The following is a 21,076-nucleotide window of genomic DNA, read 5'->3' as shown; positions in this document are numbered from 1 at the left end:
TCTAAGGTCAAGAATGATGCCAATTCCATGCTAATTTCACTGTTGTCCACAGAGTTCTAAGTAACAGGAATGTAATGAATCAGCATTTTTGTTTCTCAACTTTAAGGTATCACAAAAGGATTTACTTTTTCTTTTTAAGCCATATATTAGTTGCAAGTGATAAAAGCCTCAGGTGACTAGGGCAGTTTGTAACACTCATTGAGGGGGAACCTGGTAGCTACCTTGATTAGCTAACACAAGACTACAAACTGTCCACATTAGGATTTTATGGCTTATGATTAAAGCCCTCTCTTCCCCCCCCCCCCATGGTGTTTCAACCTGATGAGTAGGACCTAGCAATTCGGTGTTTAATTCTGATGGAGAAAAGGCTATTTCTGTGTGATCAGTACTCTGTATCAATGAAGTCTTCCATTCTGGAAGAAGGGTTCTTAATTCATTCTGTTTTTTGTTCCTTGCTGACTTCAGATCTCACTTGTTCGGCTGACAAGTAAAAATAGGCTAATTGCCAGTTTTATAAAGTCATTTTAGGATCTGAGGGTCAAACTCTGTCTCTTGGCTTCTGTGCCCTCTGAAAATTAAAGTTTCTGCAAGACCAATTCTGCCTTGATTAACCTGTTTCCCTGTGACTTAGAGCAAAGCAGGGACAGTTTTACAGTTTAAAGTATCGTGTTTGGTTGATTGAGCCAAGTTAGATCCCACTCAGCTTCATCTCTGCAGCGATCATAGGATTAAAAAGGTGGTAATTGCATAACTAAAGCAGATGGTATTTGGAATGTTTCCAGGACATAGCTGCATATAGAAGTGCCACTTCGGTATAATTATTGCAGTCAAATAATGTTTTGTTTTGAAAACTAGTTTCTCTAACAATGGTTTGTGTGTGTGGTGTTAGAGAGGGGGGAGGTCTTTTACTTAATAAGAAACTGGTGCTGTGATTTTGAATTTGGATACGTACCCATAACATGCTCTCTAGTCCTAGTATGTTAATACTTGGTTTTCAGCAGTCCACACTAGATTTAGGTGTCTTCCATTCATAAGGGACACACCCTGCTCCACAGGGCTTTCTGTTTGGTGGGGGGGGATTAAATCTACTGTACCAGTTCCATTGTCTTTGTAGGTCAGCTATTAACTCTTTTTCCCCCCCCCTTCCTTTTTGCATTACTATGCCTCTCTTTGTGTCATTCTGAATCTAATTCAGTTGTACCTCAGTGACATGTTCGCTACAAAGGCAGTCCGTAATTTAGTTTTCAAGCCTCGTATGTCCAGGTGAGACTTGTACTTCAGTAACACATCTCACAGCAGTAATGATCATTGTTGCAGATAAATATTTCAGACGCTGAAACAGAAATATTGTCCCCTTTCAGGAGTGCTTCGAGAATTAGCAGTGGGCAAGAGTTCCCTAAATAGAAGCTCCCTTTCAGAATTATGGTGGGTCTTTGGTGCTGAACGCTGGTTAAAATCTAGCCCTAAATATGTAAAGAGCTTTGAAGATTAAAACGAGATTATCAAAGGAACCGTGGGCTTTGGATTGTGTTGAAATGTAGTGGGATTTGAGAACCAAACTCTTTCTAGTTCTTTGCCAATCACAGTCTAGAGGGTGAAGCAGTATATATTTGTATATGCGGTTGCAATGAGCATAATGGGTTCTCATTTGTTTAAGGTTTTTTGTTGTTTTTTTTTTTTTCATTTTGGCTGCTCCTCACTACTTGCATCAGGTACTTCAGGTGGACAAACAGATTAGTACCTAGTAACTTGCGTGATTTAGATGTGCTATGAAATGAGATTGAAGGCAAAGTATTTTCACAGTAGTTGTCAGATGGGCTTAAATTAAGGGCAGCCCATATCCAACAGTGGCCAGACCTTGATAATTAGGTGGAAGGTGCAAGCAGAGTTATTAGGTTGATTTGGGGAGCAAATCGTTCAGGCAAGTCTTGTTTTGATCTAATAGTTAAGGACCTACTTAAAATGTGGTTTTGCAGTTTTTGCAGAAACTGAAAAATGGCAGACTCTGTGATCTCTGCAAAAAATTGCACTGGCCAAAGTTTCCCAGGAAATCAACCAACCCAACCTCCCAAACTTGAATTAAAATAAAATGCAGTCTCCCCAGTGGAAGCCAGCAAGCCCTCAGCGCTGCTGTGCCTGGCCTCATAGCCTGCCTGTGGTGGGGGAGGTGCTGGGTGGCATAAAGGGCAGCCAGTAGATAAGATGATGCCAGCCCCCTTGTCCTCCCCCCCCCCCCTCCAGACCTCTGCAAATCGGTGCCAAGGGGTGGGACTGCCAGGGAAAGACCACAATTAGCCCTTTAGCCTGTGACCAGGCTGCGAAAATTCTTTTCCTCACCACAAGTTAGGTAGATCCCTGCAAAAAGCGTAAACTCTAAAGCAGTCTTTTATTCCACTAAAACATCTAAACTTCTGATATAACATTACTACTGTACTGTAATTGTAGTACTTACCAAACTGTGCTATTAAACTTGTTTTCACATGTCCGTGAAATTCTGGGAGGAGGGTGAACTTTTGTATGCATATTTTGTATGCATCTAGGAAAATCTCTTCCTCTGGTTCCAATCTGTAATGGGCTTTTGGTAATCTAGTTGCCTGAGCTGGAATTTAAGACCGAGTAAGTTCCTGGAATTTGGTATGGAATTGTTGCTTCTTTGGGTATGGTGAAGATGAAACGATAAAATTAGGAATGCTGATCTGTTACTTGGTACTTCCTAATGGTATTTCAGCAGCTATGTCACACCCTGAAGGAAGAAAAAAATTCAAACTTGCTCTGATGTCAGCTAGCTGATGCACGGAAAAGAGGCTGGCTGAATATTAGACTGAATATTTAGATGCCATTTCATAGCCCCTCAAACAATTGTTGGGACTTCCTATAGGTGAAATAGCAACTTACCCCCCTCTGGCATTGACTGTTTGACTTGGAGCATTTGTAACTGCATGGCAGCAATTTAGGGTGATTCTTACACACTTATTCTTAAGAAGTCTTTGCTAAATGATGCTATGGAGAAAAATGTTCTAGGATACTACCCAGTGACTGTCTTGACTAGAATGGGCTTTAACACCGTGTCCTTGCTGAACTAGATCAAAACCTTTTTCTGGGTATAGATTTGATATAACTGTTTGTGCTTGATTTCTATCTGATCGTGTTACTTTGAGTGCTGGCTACCACTGAGAAGTTTCTTTCATGCAGGACATCCCTTTTTTTTTTTATAAAATCAGCCCCCCCAAAATTGGGCTTTGTGTATTAAGTGACATAACTGATTTTTTTTCTACTTGGGATAGAAACACCCTGGTTTGATTCTGACTCCACAGTACAGTAGCTGTTCTATTACCATTAGGGCAGTTCAGGGAGGCAGTGAACTTAATGGCTCATTGTTCTTCAGTTTAGGCATGTTAACTATTATCTCTCCTTCATACTGGTCTTGATGTTCTGCTAATCTTCCTTAGAGCAGTTCTGATGTCTGATAGCTGCTCCTGGTCTCTCTCCTCCTGTTTCAGAAACTTGGAAACACTCTAGCTCTTTTCAGAATCATAGATCCAAACATGGAGACCAGTTTTCAGCATCTAGACTTTCAGTTTTAGTTAATTAGGAAAGGGAGAAGATCTGGCTCTGTCCTTGCTCTCTACAGCTATAACTCTGGATTTTTCCCCCCATCAATTTTTCAGAAACAAGATGCATAATGTATTCTGGGGTATGTTATATGAGGGGGCATGTTTAATTAAGCAGAAAGTTTCTTCTCTGATGTAAAATGAAGGGTGAATTTAGGGTGGGTTTAGCCTGGCCATGGGTGGTTTGTTTTTTTTCCTAAGTAAATACATTTTCAACACATTTAAGAGTCATTCTTTGAAAAAAGAGTACTTCAGGTGTGCTTCACACTTCAATATGGGAGGTTTTGGTCCATGACTTGCTGTACGTCAGTCATGCCCAAATAGAATGTCTTTAAAAGCATACTTATTTGAGCTGTCTGAATCCTTTGCTTAATTTTTGGATATATAAACTTGTGAAATTTCAATGGTTAATCCAAATGAAAAAAGATATACAAGGCAGATTCTGACGGAAGATGCGGCTCATGTACTAGAAAAACCTGATGAAAATAATATTTTAAAAACTAGAAAGGGTTATGTATACCTGGATGTTTGATGTTTTTCCAGTAAGTTGGTGTCCTCTAACTCAGTATGTACTGTAACTTATTTTGATTTGCCAAAGTGGGTAGTAGCTTATTGCTGTTAATAACTAACTTAAACTGAGAATGGGTCCACAAATCTACAGTAATCTATAGATCTGTTGCATTAGATTTTCTTTCAAGTCTCATGCAACCTTTGCAACTTGGATTAAAACCATCCTAACCATGCAGTTGGTCCAGTGAAAAGCTTTACCTTCAAAAATCCTTGTTTTTGGACCGTCACAGCTACATCACTCCAACGCTACCAAACCATATTTATTGTCAATCTTTAACAGTTTAAAAATTCATAAGCATTTGTTTGGGAGGGTTTAAACATGATTTCTTTTGTAACCTAAAATATATGCAAAATGAGGCTTAAAAATAATGTAGCTGTTAAATATTTCTTTCTTTGCAGATAAATTACCTAATCTTATTTTTGCTACAGCTCTTAGTATTTTTGCAACAGTGAAAGTCTTAAAACATGTCAGCTCTAAAGTGTGTCAGAAGTTTGGAATAATGGCATGAGTGAGACTCCTTTAATGAAAAGGATTTGCCCTGATATTTTCCTATCTGCCAGTAATGTGAAAATAGTTTCAAGTCCTCTAAGCTTGGGAGAATTGGGGTTCATTTTTCATACAGCATAAAACGGGGGCTAGGGCAGCTTCTTGGTAGACTTGCCCCAAAGTAAGCCATGTGCCCCCCATAAGTTCAACTCTGTTCCTTTTCCCCTTCCCAGAGCACCTGTGCTTTCTGCTCCATCTGCCACTGTTCTGCCTGCCCATTTCCTGATCCTCTGCCCATGCCCATGTTTTTCCTGAAAGTCTGTTTTCAAAGCCTCAGCATGCAACACCCTGAGCACATTACATCACTTAAACTGATTTTGCATTTGGATTCATTTAGTAGATTTGTGTAAACTTAAATTTTACCCTTTATTTTGTATAGCAGGCTAAAACACTGCTTATATGTAACTACCTTTATATAAAAGTAGGAAGAAAAATATGGGTTATTAGACTTTTAAATAGGTGCTCAAAATTATGCTTATTTCAGGTAGGGTAAGAAAGATGCAATCAAATATATTTTTCCAGTTTGTTTCCCTTCCTTATCTAATGGTAGCCATTTTGTTTCTGTAGGTACTGACCTCTACTGTGGTGTTGAGCCTCTTCTTGACTCTGCCTAGTTTTATAGAATTATTTGAAGCATGCATATGAAAAAATAAGTGCAACTGATCACTTTTTAATGCAAAACATCAGAAGAAGTAATTGAAGAAATCTTATTCCATCACCAAAAGAACCAGTGAATGCATCTTCTATGGTGTGTGAATACAGCTAAAACAAAACCTGTTTTGTCTGTGGCAAGAAAACCTTCCTGCAGTAGTCTCCAGGTTCATCATATTTGTGTGTATACGGGTTGATAACCTCATAAGTGCCCTTATTTTGACTAGAGAACAACCTGAAAAGAACGAAGTTCACTTTAAAACGCGTAAGTGGGAACCTACCGCAAGAAACATGCCAACACAGCCCCTTTTGGCATATATGGAGGGACCGGATGGTATAGCCAGTACTGTTGGTGCCCAGATGGAGAGTAACGACGCTTCAATGCCAATAAAAGGAACCAACACCATTTCTTACAAAGGCTTGCAAGAAAAGTTCCTAATGCAAGCTGAAGGATGCATGCCTTTGGATTGCATGTTTTGTGATCAGACTTTTAAACACTCTGAAGAACTTAGTAAACATGTCTTAACTCAGCATAGGCCTACACTTTGTGAACCAGCAGTTCTGCGTGTGGAAGCAAAATATCTTAGCCATCTTGATAAATGTCAAGTGAGAGCAGACTGTCCTCCATCAAACAGTGAGAAGGATAATGAAGAATTTAGCTGTGAAGTTTGTGGACAAACATTTGATGAGGCTTTTGATGTTGAGACCCATATGAAAAAACATAAGGACTCTTTCACATATTGGTGTAATGTATGTGGCAGAAGATTTAAAGAGCCTTGGTTTCTCAAAAATCACATGAGAACACATACTGGTAAACCTGGTTCGAGAAACAAGCTTCAGCAAGGTTCTGAGTGCCCAGTAACAATAAATGAGGTGGTGCAGGAGCATGCAACTGAAAATGTAATATCACCTTACAAAATCTGCATGGTTTGTGGTTTCTTATTTCTCAACAAAGAGACTCTAATTGAGCACAGTAAAGTGCACACCAAAGAATCTGTGTCCAATGGTGATACTCCACAAGTCCTTGATGGAGCCAGTAAAGATGGAATGTATTCACGAGATCAGTTTCTGCAGTTTTTGGACTTAAGGCCGAATTTGACTTCAGAAAACAGCAAATTGCAAAAACCTGTGAAATGGATAGCTGAGCTAGATCCATTCAACACATATCAAGCATGGCAGCTAGCCACCAAAGGGAAAGTTGCAGTTGGCCATGGACAGATTAAAGAACCAGGGCAAGAAGGAAGTACTGACAATGATGATTCATCTTCTGATAAAGAAGAACCTGGTGAAATTTGGAATGCAAATAAAAATAACCAGGTTAGCCAGACAGAAACTACAGGGAAGTCAAAGGTAAATAAAAGCAGTTATACAGGAACTGGTATCGTGTCTCAAGACAAAGTGAAACATCCCAGTGGAGAAGTGCCTTCTATGGAGGTGGAGTCTAAATTGTCACAAAACAAAGATAAACCAACGCACTGCTCAGTGTGCGGCAAAGCCTTTAGAACCTACCATCAACTTGTCCTGCATTCGAGAGTACATAAAAAAGACAGGAGGAGTGATGGAGAAACTTCAGCCACCTCTAGAACATGCTGTACAGACGTGATTGTAACCTTGGATGAAAATGGAGCAGTAGAGCGAACAGAGGGAGGCTCTGAAGATGGCTCTGAAGATGGACTTACAGAGGTTCTTCATTTAGGTGAGCAGTGTAGTTGACTGCTTACCACTTTACAGTCAAATAGCACAATTATTTGTACAGTGTTCTTGCGTTTGACACTTTTACAAAGCAAGGAAAAGCAGTAAACTTTCTTCCCCTTCACATTGTCACTAGGAAAAAAGAGGCTCAGGGCTTTATTTAACACTGAGCTTTAAAGCAAGCAGTAACGTAGAAGCTTACAGTGGCAAAATACATACTGGGAGCTAAAATTTCGTAATCTGTCACCTTAGGTTCCTTAGCTTTATTTCCAAGAAACCTTAATTTAACTGGGTGTACTGTTCCTGAGATATTGCATGGCTGCTATTGTCCAATACAGAGCCTGTCTGTATTGGTGGGGGCAGATAAAAAAAAAAATAAAATAAAAAAACCGGAAACATTATAAATTGCAAGTCTACAGGGTTTTGGTTAGCTTTTGTTTAGTCTCTTGCCATTATTGTGGAACCAGGCAGAGGAAAAGAAGTGCTTCCAGTATCTATACAGATAATTCTTCACTTCTCAGTTCTAATAATTTCAAGACATTTTCGGTTTGTGTTATTGCATGTATCACATCTTGTATGATACAAATTCTGAAAACTTGAACATTAAGATTGCTGAAGCTAAGGGAAAATGTTATGGGCAGCTGGCATGTACCCTGAATGTGTGTGTGAGAGGTTTTGTTGAAAGGTGTATTCTTTTTGGGAGAAAAGAGTAACGTTTCCTTGCTTCATAAATGGCATCAGTCTGAATTAAGAACTTAATTGCTGTTGGGTAGGAACATGCAGAATATTAAAAAAAGTTTATAAACTTTCTACAACTCACACTTATTGGGGAACTAAGGTAAGGCAGGATACCAGAGATGATATTTTGAACTAGCCTTGTACGTTTAATTTGTGACATACTTTATGTGTGTGCATTTAAGGACAGGATATTTGCATAACCTCAAGAAAAGTCACAGTGTACAGAATGTCCTGGCGCACACGCTTGTGTTTTTCCATTTCTAGTTCTATGTAGCCCTTTTGTTTGGCAGCTGAGAGTCTGATGATATTAAAAAGATTATTTACCTAATGTTAAATGTACTTCTCAGTACTTCCTGCATTAAAACAGTTTTTATCAGGAAGTGCTGAGTCATGCAGAGGGTGGCATATCCATAGAGGCAAGCTGAAAACTGCTATTGCAGGACTCTCCACGGGGTGTGTCAAATCTTAAAAGCTAACAAACAAACAAACAGCTTTCCAGCTCAGCCATCTACATTTTTTTGAGAACCATTCAAAACAATCTTTTTTGTGTTGAGAGAGCAGCTGGCTGTGCAAGTAAAACCATTCATTTCTGAAAGCATTCCTTCTCTGATCCCCCTATTACTTTTTAGTCACTTCTGACCTGAGTGGTTGCACTTACGTAATTTTGCTTTTAGTGTTCTTCATATAACCTGCCAAAAAAAGTAATATTCAGTTGACCACAGTGTTCATGTTTAAAACTCCCTTTTTTCCACCTTTCTTGTTTGATATTATGCTGGACTTGCTACCCTCTAGCGGTGACTATTGGGATTAGTTTAACATCAGCCAAGTGTGTCCATCCCCTGTCCTCTCCCCGCCCCAACTGTGAATTTTGTTCCTTGAAAACATGTTGATTATTCTCTGAAGCACACCCCGCCCCCACCCCCTCAGGTTTGCCAGATATCCATTTCAGTATTAATAATTCTGCTGGAAAACTATCAAGGCTTTGCTCTAACTTGTTGAAACTGTTCCCCTTCAGGCACCAAATTCCATTGGCCAGTGCAAATTAAATTCTTCTTGCATTTTAAGTCTGTGGTTTTGTATCTTTGTGTTTTAAATTTCTGTATCAAATAACACCTTTATGTGCCCGTGTTGGATATTTTGAGGGATAGCAAATTGGAGATTTGCCCAGGTGATTAAAAGTAATGAATTGTATTTGTTCTTTCAATTTTAAAGGCCTGGTTTGACATCTAATGTCTCATCCCCCTGGTTTAACCATAGTTTCAAACTACAAAGTATTTTGCATGCAATTAGAAACTCTCAATAGTCCAAGAGCTGGCCTGTAGAGTACTGCACAACCAAGATGCTTGAAGGCCTCTCCAGTGAGTTGATGGCAGCTAAGGACATTTTAAAAAAATGATTTTAACTGAGAAACTTTTATTGCTGGGGGATAAAATCCCCAAACTCCAAACTTTTATTTTTCGTCTCATAATATAGTTGTTTTTCCTCCACCCCTACAGATAAGAATGAAGATGTCTTGGAAAGAACAAAAGTTAAAAACCTTGGAGCCTCCAGAGAATGCAGCTATTGTGGAAAATATTTCCGCTCAAATTATTACCTCAATATTCATCTCCGAACTCATACAGGTAAAAGAGATTACTCTTTGGGGGGGACGGTATCTTCTTAACTGAAACCAGGGGAAATAATTTGCTTCTGAGTAAGAATAAATATCTTCGTTGCTGATAGAATGCTAATTTTAAGATATAAAATATCTCTAGTCCTATGATGGAAATGCAAAAAGCAGAAATGTCACACTCTTAATACTGCTTTTAGTAAGCTGGGTGTGATACTTCTAGGACACTGATTCAGAATTATATCCTGCTTGTTGCTCTGTCTGGTTTTAATGCTGTATTAACAACCAAGAATGGGTGACTTCCAGATACGGTGGTAAAAAGTACATTTGCTAACTGCATGGAAGAAACTGCTATTTTAATAGACTTATTTACTTTCTGTATCTTCTCCATACTTGTTCCCTTTTAAAAATCTCTTCTAATCAAGATTCTTTGGGTAAAACTGATATTTTTTCATTAAACCAACTCAAATAGTTGGAAAAATTCTATTGGATTTACCCAAAGAACTTTGTCTGCCCATGTCCTTAGGAATATAGGTTGTAGCCATGTTGGTCTGCCTTCCTGTCCGAGAATGCTTTTAATGGACTTCAGTTGTTCTTCTTTATTCTCAACTGGTTCTAGTATTAGCATGATTTTTAAAGCCATTCACAGCTTTTGAACAATATATGTCGTTGGCATAGTCGAGAATCACAGGTTGCTGGTTTGGAGATGTTCCCCAGTCTTATTTGCAAACTGCCATCTTTACAATGCATGAACATGTTTGGAAAAAAATGTAGTCCCAGCCAGGATAAATCACACACTAGTTATTTTTTTGTTAGCTGCAGTTGCTTTGGGGGAGGGACACGGATTTGTGGCCTGCATAAATAGTGTGTGTTTTGGAAAGGGAAAAAATAAAAGCCTGCTTATCTCTTTACTTCTGGGAATTCTTTATAAGCAAACCACCAGAAAAATCATGATGATGTTTTTGAATTGCTGTGCATCACACTTATTCTGACACAACCTATGTTTCAGGTGAGAAACCATACAAATGTGAATTTTGTGAGTATGCAGCAGCCCAGAAAACTTCATTAAGGTATCATTTAGAGAGGCATCACAAGGACAAGCAGGCTGATATTGCAACAGATGTGAAAAATGATAGCAAAGTTTCATTACAAAGTCAGGAGACAGATCTTTTGCTGGCTGCTGATGGTGCTCAAGAAACCAAAAATTTGAAAAGGTATATCGATGGTGCCAAAGATGCTGAAGGCTGCCCATCTGTAAAGCAACACAAAGGGATTGCTTCCTTTCAGAGTGTACTGGGCAGTACAGTCCGTTTGACCATGAAAAATGATACTCAGGAATCAAACAAAGGTGCAAATTGTAATAGCTCAAATCAAATGAATGAGAATGCGTCCAGTCCTTCTCTGGAAAAGATAAAAGCAGAGAACAAAGCAGTGGAGTCCCAGACAAATAATCTTTATAAAAGAGGGAAAGAGACTCCTGAGGCATCAGAAGATGATGTCCAGTACGTTTGTGCTTTAAAGAATGGAAATAACACGGATGAAATACAAGGAAACACAGAAAACTGCAAATATAAACATACAGTGGACTCTCAAGAAAAGCCATTAAATTTATCTCTTGGGACTTCACAAGAATGTTCAGTGATCTCAACTAGAGGCTTGTTAGCAACCAGCACCTGTCCATTTTGTACTTACCGAACTTTTTATCCAGAGGTCTTAATGATGCACCAGAGGCTGATGCACAAGTACAATCCTGATGCTGTTAACAAAAATGGTTACAGAAATAAGGCTGTGGCCAGAGCCAGACGTACTGGGTGCCCTCCAGCCCTTCTTGGTAAAGATGTGCTTCCCCTGTCATTTAATTCTAGTAAAAGGAAGGCTTCCCTATCTACTCAGCCAAAATTGTTGCAAACAGGAAAGGCTAAACAGTGTCCCTGTCTACAGAGCAAAGTCCCTGTGTTTCCATCGACTGACTCCAGCAGTTCTGCTCCAAGTAACTTGAAGGCTTATAAACCACAGAATAATATTGGAGCTCAGGCGAGTAGCTTTAGACCGCCACAGCAGGAAATGCACTCAAATCCTAGTATCTCTTCTGCAGTGGACAGGATGAAAAGGCCTGAACTGAGAGTAAAAGCTCCAAGTATCTCAGCCTCTCAACCTGTAAGCAGCAGTGTCAATGGCTCGCTTGACTGTCCCCTTAGCGAATCTGCCTGGCCCAGTCATCGAGGAAGGGATTATCTCTGTAATAGATCAGCAGGTAACATAAACTTAGAATATGGAGAGCCATCTTCTAAAAGAGCAAAACCTAATCTGTTGGGTATTGAACACAATGACTCTGCAATGGCCAATTACAGAAGATATGGAATGAACCGATTTCGTGTTGCAAACAGATATGCAAATATGTTACCTCAGGAATGCTCTCACACCAAACCTGCATCCCCTGTTTTGCCAACCAAACAAGGGCTTCTGAACTCAGATGAAGTTGAGTCTCCTAATGTACTGACTGTTCTAAAACCCTATGAGCCATATAGTCCTGCATCACTTTACAGTTTTTGTGGACCTAGCAATGGCCAAGCAACTAGCTCTTCAGTAGAAGGTACTGTATTTTCATTTATCTCAAATAGTAATGTGGCACTAAAAATATAAGTTTTTTTTCCTACTTTTAAGTTAAACGATTCTAATAATATGACGTGCATCGCACCAGCAAATATTAGTGATGCAACCTGGAGTTTCTCATCTCTTCTTTTCCTCCTCCTCATTTGTTTATTACTAACTTAGAGTCACAGGAAGTATTAAATGTTAAGCAAAACTTGCTTAGAAACTAAGTTGCCTTTAGAACCCTGCTAATTACTGCAGCAAATTTGTTAGGACTGCATAAATTAAGAAAGACCCAGCCTTTTAAAGGCATATAGTGCCCAACACCCATTGATTTTCAATGAGAATTAGTGTTTAGGTACCTTTATATGGATGTGGGCCTCTGTTACTAAGGGCTATTGCAAATCTGTGTGTTTTGGGGGTTTTTTTTAGTTAAGTGCATTATTGTTAATACTTAGAGCATATAGGGTAGTGAGCTAAATTAACATGTATTTCCATAGTTTTTCATAACAGTGATAATGCTAAATGCTAACCATGGATACCATTTGCAAAAAAATGTTGAATGGCAGGACATGCAACAAAGTGAGCAGGGGAACCACACAACATAAACTGAGTCTCATAAAACTGATGCAGAACATACTTTTTTAGTCGGTATATTAATTGTGATTTTTTTTCCATTTTTTTTGTTTTTGTATGCTTGTGTGCTTTCTTAGAGACATTAAGGAGCTGAAGTGTAGTATTTGGTCACTTTCTCTTTGTTTTCCCAGAGTTAAATCCCAAAGATGGAGATAACGCTGAGAAGATGGGTCAATTACTTTTACTTGGGACCCTTTAAAAAAACATTTTAGACATCTGAATAATTTTCACAGAAATATTCACTATGTTCCATAATCCACTAAACCACTTTAATATATGTTTAGACCAATGGCAAATAGATATATGTGCTCAAGTACTCTTAAAACATTGTTATTTCTAGCTAGTATTGAAATAATAGTAAGTGTGTGGATGAAAATACTAGATTTAGATGATGAAGAAGTTTAATGGTTGCTTGTGTATATACTATGTCATCATCTTTTTCTTTCTCGTCCCTACCCTTCCAGATTAACAGGGTATCTAAAACCAAAGTCTTGACTGTGGTTTTACAGGAATATGGGAAGTTGGGGGTATATTTTGCATTTAGTTGCGTGAAGGGTAGAAAATAGTCTCTTCCTAGTTATGTAGGGAGTATTGTCTATATATTAGCATGGGTCACCAGGGTTGGACTTGAGATTCACATGCAGTTGTAGTCATTGGGCACCTGTGGGCTCTTTTTAAAATCTGCAGCTTGCAGCTGAGAATATTTTTAAAGACCATTACTCTGTAGTTCCTGTGTTTTCAAGGCACTGTTTCTCCCTTCCCTAAATAGATATTTTAGTTATAAGTACTTTGGTGAAAACCAAATGTAGACTTTGTAGGCCAGTGCAACTGACATGACATTATAAATAACAAAGATACGCTTTTGAAAACTTTCTTCTTTGTTCTTTGTTCAAAGTTTCAGTTGCTATTCATGAATGCCATTCCAGCAAGAAAATCTAAATGGATTTGTCAATTTTGAGCTTGGTGCAGGGGAGGAGTTAAGGGGTTCCTGTATGTGAGCACAGAGGCTGCTCTGATGCACTGTAATTACAGTGATTTAAGAGGCAGCTGAAACATGGCAATTACTGAGCTCCAGCAGCCTCCCACATCTTGCGTAGCAGCGTCCCTGTGCTTCAGAATGGCAGCAGGGGCGCTTGAACTAAAGCTCATTGAATGAGGTATAGTTTGAGTGCCCTTGCCAGCATTTTGAGGCACAGGGACACCTGATACACGAGATGCTGCAGTGCTTTCATTAGGGTGGCTCTGAAAGCTCCTCTAATTAGTGCCACCCTCCTCTCCTGAACATGTGTAAATGTGCCCAAGAGAGAGGAGACAGCCATATTGTGCTTTGATGCGTCTTAATGGGGCTGAAAGAAGGTGAAAGGCTCTAAACATTTTTTCTCTCCTTTGCTGAAAATAAATATATAAATCTGCTTATGATTTGCTCTAGGAGTTGCAGCTTTTAAGGAATATATTTTAGAAAGTAACATAAACGGCTCTCTGCATGTCTTTTTTTATTTCTTCCTGATGATGTTCCTTGTGTACTTTAAAACATGATGTTAAAATTCCTTTTATGGCCTGTGTTGCCTTGTGGCAACATTATTTAGGTCTTATGAACATGTTATGTTGCATGTTAAATGCTGGATCAGGTTGTCATGAGAATATGTTCCACTTGGCAAACTTGATTAAACCCTGATGCCTTCCATTATTGCTCATAAGCTGTGCCAGTTTGTGTTGCCCTGAAGAGACAGAAACATTCTGAAACCACTCAGTTTGTGTTATTTTCAAATTAGTTCTCCTTTTTGCGGTGGCAACACTATCAAGGCTAACCTGTTGACTGATTGATCTGGCAGAGACTGCAAATTAAAGACAATTGCTCATGACACACTCCAGTGATCTTGTAGATTCTGTTGAAGTATTAATTTAATTTTGCCATTATAATTTAATTAAACCTTACTTCCCCGTCTCCATTTCCCTCCTCCACCCCCTGTCCCCACACATCCCCTTCTAAGATTTTTGTGAGATGGCAGTTGAGCTTTCCATTCATGTAGTAGTGTTTGTTGATCTTCCTAGTCTTTTTGGATTTGTCCTTGTCTTAGTGACTCTTTCCTATAACTAAACACACACAACACTGCTTTGCTTGCTGCCTAGGAAATTGCCAAACAAAAATTGTCCATCAACAGCATAAGTTAAGGCTTAGTAGATAAATAGCAGAAAGTATCCCGTTATTTACTACTGTAAGGATATGAAACCCTGATTTGACAAACCACCTTTATCTTTGCTGTATTATCAAATTTCTGTTTGAAGATCGTGTATAAGCATGCAGAAGTGTTGGCAGACTCCGCATGCTGTTGCTCAAATAGTATTGCAAATGGAAGGATTGCCTTTAATGTTTTGAGGTCAAAAATTCTGTATAGGCCCAGTGAAAGAGTGCTGCGTTTATGGCAACGTGGATAGCAGCTGTTTCCTTACAGGTTTATTTTGGGTTTTTGTTGTTTTTCTTTTTAACTGATGTGAGAATCTTGTGCCAAAAAAACCTCTGGGTCTGTCTGAGGAAAACAAAAGGCCAGTAGAGTCTTTATTCTACTTGTTTTTGCCATGAATGCTAAAAATGATCAGGCTTATTCTTTAGTGTCTAAAGTCCTGTTGTCCTGTACAGGGGTGGATTGCTTTGTCAACTGCATGAGTTTCAGCAGCGGTGAGTAAGCAGCGTAGATGGTTTATGTGCAACACTTTGGGATCACTAGACAAGTAAAGAGCCTGGAATCAAATGTATGATTAGGCTTATTTCCAGTGAACCTTGTTAATGTTTCGTAACTTTTACTTTTTCAGGAAGAAGGCCAGTAGCGTACCAGCACCTATCAAACAGCATGCTACAGAAACGAAATTATGAGAGTCTTATTGGCAATGCACACTTCCGACCAAATGACAAGAAAACTTGATTGTTTGCTTTGTGAGAAGGTAAGAAATCCTTTTGAGTAACTAGATTTTACTTTAACTGTTGCTGCTTTTCAAATCTAGCATCAAATCTGTTGGTACATGCAACAATGAGGTTGTGCAAGTGTTTGAGTTACATCAGTGAGAAGTTGAGACGATCTAGCTTTCTTTTGAGCGTTAGAATTATTCCGAAAAGCTCAAGTGGCTTGTATGCTACGTAACTGATAGCAAAGATGGAGGACCTTGTTTAGATGGAAGTGTTAGCTGCTTATATATTTTCTTGTTAGAAGAAAAGGTTACAATCTTAAAATGGTTTGGTCTCGAAAAGAAATCTTTCCCTTGAACGCAAGTTTAAAAAAAAAAAAAAGGAATGACAGTTATAAATGGGAAGAGATGTTCTAGGATTTACTTACTGGTCTTAATCTTTAAAGAATCATGTCAGTGAGTCCTCTCTAGACACAGGATTATTCAGTGGACTGTCTTTTATTTTTTTTTGTTAATACTAAGTGACTTGGAAATTCTCAGGCAATGGAACTTTATTTCTCTGACAAGACCATTGCACAGCGAAATGTATAGCACTTCTCGGGAAATGCTCCTTGATCGTCAGCTCCCTGACATTTACCCTTCATGTACCATATGTGCTTGTTACATAAGCAAATAATAAATGTGGTTAACCAAGCCAGGCCAAGGGTTAGTCAGGTCAGTAAACTGTAACTCTGAATTTTGAGGTTCTCATGTAGCCTCAGTCAGTTTCCATAGTTTACTTTACTTCAACATTCAATCTGCGGTATAGGGCTGATTTAGTACTTTATTTTTCTCTCACATGGGGATGTGGGAATAAACTCTAGCAAAGTCTGTAAACTTCGAATGCGAGTGTTTAAAATCCTGATTTAAAACTCCATTTTTCTCTAGTTTCTAATGCGTTTTTTTCCTTTCAGGAATTCTCTCTAATTTGAAGTAAATTCTTATTTGAATGTTGCAAAATCTAATTCTGTGCACAGTATTTACATATGGTTTTCCACGAGAGAGTGAGAGTGCTGAAAGCCCACTCGTAAAAAGCACTGTTCTTTATGAACAGTGTATAAAATTATTTTACCGTAACTTTTATTTCTTGTCTGAGCATTTTGCCTCATTTCAGTATTTTTCATGTTGTCTAGCTGTTTCCTGTTGGTAGCTTGGCCGTTTTTGAAAGCTGACTTAAATAGCCGGTCATAATTAAATTACCAAATAAATAGCATGTACTTAGCATGCTATCACATTAATTTGTGTATATACAGTAGCTTATATTTTACATTTAAAATAAAGCAGCTGAGGAAAAGTGTTAAATATATTTAATTGTATTACAGTTTATGCCACAACTATTTTTGGTTTGTTCTAGGTCTGAGGACTCAAATACATATTCTGTGGAGTTATAATTTGCAGTTCCATCCCTTGAGAAAAATGAATGGTGAAAGCTACTGAACTAAGCTGTGATTGTACTGTATATAAAAACACTACAGTTTTATAATATTGGTTCTGTTAACATTTGTACCAAATAGCCATAAAAATTGTAGTCTGAACAATTGGATTATGAAGTGTGGAGAATGTATATTTCAATGTTAACCTTGAGTAATATTTTTCTTTAGAATTAATTGACCAAATATTAGGTAGGAATTTATATTTTTACATACTTGAGCTGCTGAAAAGAGATCCTCTTTGAAAAATATATAATCCTTGCACCTCAGGTAAAGTTTGTAAATACCCAAGTTGAAATCCTGTTGGTTTAAATACTGCTCCTTTTTTTTCCCCTAAAGGTTGCAGTGTCTCATATTGTGTGTGTTCTGTTAAACTATGTTAGTTTTTAAACAGCTTCCAAATGAATTATATGATCTCAAATTCCGAACATCCTAACTAAGGTGCTGACTTTCTGCTGTGCTCCTTGCCTATGCTAGGACCTTAATCTAGAAGCAAAATTTGCTTCCGTTATTGATAATTTCAACATGTTATCTGTAATAGCAAGGGAGAAGCAGTATCTGTCACTTTGTCAGGCCCTTTCATAGTGTTCTTGGAATACAGGCAGAATCCTCTCCTTGCATGAAGCTTGCTGATATTGGTCGAGAGCCTCTTAGATGAACATCTCCAACAACAGACAGACTTTTAGCCGAATGTACATAGGACTCGCATGAAAAATAGGAAATGTCACACTGAATAATTCCGATGTTGGATTTTTTTTCTTGTTTTGTTTTTGTTGTTGTTTTTTTTACCAAACTCAATACACTTTCATTTGGGAGTGGAAGGGAGGGGTGGGGGGGGAGGGGGAGCGGGAATCTTTGCACCTTTTGTCCAGACTAGAAAATAACAAATAATACAGTCTTTCAGGTAGGATCTACAGCTGCTGTCACCTCCACCTTTTCTTTTCTTTTTCTTTTTTTTTTTTAAAGGGAGATAGCTTATGCTATGGCCTGTTTGACTGTGTTTGGAAGGTTCTTAGTATCTGTTGCTTACATCCGAGTCCCAAACTCTGAGATGTTTGAAATTTTACTAAGGAATAGTCTGTTGATGGGGGGGAATTATTCTCCTTTTTGTGAAGGCAACACGTTTTTTATTTTTGTTTTTTTTTTCCTCTAATGCACATGCAATTTACATTTTTAAAGGGAGGATGGCCAGTTACTAGCCAGTAAAGCTGAAATGAATATTTTGACATTATGTTCTTTATTGCTTTTCATAAAGCTTCCAGTTAAAGACTTGCTCCTTCTGTACCCAGTTCTGACTTCTGTATATTTTAGTAAAAAAAAAAAAAAAAAGTTTAAAAAATATTTTGCACTGTTCATTTTGCTCTTTTCCTCAAATAGCAAATGTAAAATAGCAACCCCAGAAATTTGTGTTTCCATTATGCAACTTGAGACATTCTAGTTGTATGTCTTAGTTCCTGTAATTTAAATGGGACCTAATTTTAATGTCTCTGTAAACTGGCAATGTAATGAAGTGCTGTGTATCAGGAAATTGTACACTATTTACCTTTTTTCCTGTTCATAAGCTGAGCCATATGTACATAATCTAGATTTTTTCCCCCTAGTTTTGCACTTTTATAGCCTATTTTTTTGAAGATAAACTCACTTGGAAAATGGTTAATCTATTTTTTTCTGTCTGATCTTTCAATGAGTCTTATAAAATGCATGCTGTAACTATCGTCTATACATCTTACTGGGGTATATGATAAGACGTGCACAGGGCTGCAGTAATGTAAAACCTAATCGCAAAACTTTTAAAGAATCTTGTTTCTTGCTGGTACAATTTTATTTCCTGAAGTTTTCTGGCCTTTTGTCAGACCTCTTGGGAACAGATTGGAGAACAACATACCATCAAGACTTTTCCATATCATGGAAATTGCAGCCCTGTAGTTCAAAGTAGACTTTTGCCCATCAGTATTAACTATTGGGATACTACTGGTTTTGTATGTTTCTTTGGAGATAACAGTGCATATATAGAGGTACAAGTTGTTGATTTTTTTTATATGTATTTATTTCATTCCATTTTGTTTTAATTGTTGAAACCTTAAGTTGTCAAGCAGTAGACACACATTACTCATTTAATTTATGATGTATTTCACTTCAGTTGACTATGTTATTACATGTGGATGTAAATATAGATTTGGTGTTTTGCAAATCTGGCTTTCTTGTCTCTTGTTTAAAACTTCAAAATAATTGTCTGGATGTCATTTTGGATCAAAGATAAACTATATACAGAACACCCTCAAACTTTGTACTGTTCCCAGTAAAACTTTTTAAAAGCATTTTGAAGAAAATATTCTTCTATCATTCAGGAAGATATGTTACAAACCAACCTCTGCTTTCCCCATCAGCTGTTGCTTCTTGATACCCTTTCCTTGACTTGCATGCTGTGTAGAGTATTCATCTTGATGTGGGGGAAGAGAAGGCAGATCTCTTGTTTATCTGAATTTACTTTGTACAAAGGGGCTTCTTGAAAGTTTTATTTGTGCCAGCCAAATGCCTTCCAGTGCAACTTGAACTTTGATGTGCTTAGAAAAAGTCTATTGCTCGTAACTCTACCAAGTGGCAAGGAGTGACGTGGGGGCTTAGAACTTCTGAAAATTGGGCTGGGGTGGGCAGAAACCCCACTTGAAAACACCTTTCTGTCGAAGACTATTTCATCCTTTAAAAGAGAAGCCAAGAGCTTAAAAACAAGTATTTTTGGTGCTCTTCCAGGCCTTTCATTTTGCAGAAGGCTACACTACTTTTCTGTGCAATCCAAAGCCTAGTAAGTAATAACAAACGCAAAGGACTCATTTCCAGTGATTATCCCACCAAAATGTCATTCATTTGGACTGATAGTGGTACATGAAGAATATCAAGTGGGGACTTGTCATACTCAGAGTTCACTTGGAGGATACGTGCATGGTCTAAGAAACACTTGTGCCCTATGAAGGCCCTAATTGTGACCTTAAAGGACAATTAACTTGCATGAAGAATGGGCACTTAATCATGACCAAGGGAACCATTGATATAGCCATTGTTCCATACCTACCACATGCCCATTACGTGTCTGGCGGGGAAAGAAGGTATGAGAGAATAGTCTTTGCTTTTTAAGAGCTAAACTCAATAAATCCCAAACAAACAACTTTATATGGTATGAGTGTCTTACAGAAAGACCCTGTACATTAGCTCAGAAACTGTATAATTGTGTTAATACAACACTAGCCTGATGATTAGGGCACTCCCCAGGAAGATGAATCGGGCAGGCAGACAAGCAACTGAATCCAGGTGTCGTCCATTCCGGGTGACGGCGTGATTTATTCATGTAATGGGGGATCACCACTCTCTTCCTCCAGTGTCTTGTCTTTTCTGGAAAGAGGGTTCATGGGTATCTACCCTCAGGAAATAGTTCTGGGCTGCAGATCCAATGAGAGCCATTACCAAATCCCAAGGAGAAGGTAGGGGTTTAGGAAACAAATTTCCAAAACCCTTTTAATGGGTTTAGATCCCTGTCGCTTGCTATTGTATATCTGTACATTTTACAACCAGCTTTACTTGAAATTTATTACATATTCATATATGAAATTTATTACAAATGTATTTATATTATTTGATTTTTTGGTCAGAAAATAATGTACTAAGCCCCAAATTCTCAGGATGTCTCTTTTTTTCCTTTCCCCATTTTTAATCTTTTAATTTTCAAAGTTAACTTTCTGCTTATTCAATCTTGTGGGGGGGGGGAAGGGGAGGAATCCTCGAAACAAAGTTTGGGGGTTTGCTTTGGCTTGTCTTTACACTTCTAAAATTTTAAAAACAAAAAACCCAAAACCTAACTCTCTTGAAATGATGAAACAAATTTTATATATTCCATTTTCTCATTTTCAGTTCAGAAAAAATGGTTTAAATATTTCCTTCATTTTTATATTGGAAAAAAGTCTTTCAAAGTAATATATTCTCACGGGGGAGAAATTCCTATCTGTCAGCCTTTGGATTGGCACTGGATTATGTTGCATCAGAATATGTAACGCTCCTCTCTCCCTCG

At 38.1% G+C, this 21,076-nt stretch overlaps 1 protein-coding gene across 1 annotated transcript in view; it reads left to right on the top strand.

Moving 5' to 3' along the window:
• The window catches only part of ZNF217 (zinc finger protein 217), a 31,576-nt gene extending 10,900 nt beyond the window's left edge, over nt 1-20,676 (top strand). Inside the window, exons 2-6 of the mRNA XM_090065283.1 lie at nt 5,296-7,075; nt 9,306-9,431; nt 10,428-12,011; nt 15,458-15,586; nt 16,941-20,676. Coding sequence (XP_089921409.1) covers nt 5,671-7,075; nt 9,306-9,431; nt 10,428-12,011; nt 15,458-15,567 — 3,225 coding nt within the window. The 5' untranslated portion in view covers nt 5,296-5,670 and the 3' untranslated portion in view covers nt 15,568-15,586; nt 16,941-20,676. The remainder of the gene's footprint in view (nt 1-5,295; nt 7,076-9,305; nt 9,432-10,427; nt 12,012-15,457; nt 15,587-16,940) is intronic.
• Nucleotides 20,677-21,076: the final 400 nt, after the last annotated feature.

Source organism: Crocodylus siamensis, chromosome 10 (genome assembly GCF_052110815.1).
Source record: "Crocodylus siamensis isolate JL-2025a chromosome 10, ASM5211081v1, whole genome shotgun sequence".
NCBI lineage: Eukaryota > Metazoa > Chordata > Crocodylia > Crocodylidae > Crocodylus > Crocodylus siamensis.
Note: the sequence above shows the minus strand (reverse complement) of the source record. Positions and strands in the feature narration are given on the sequence as shown.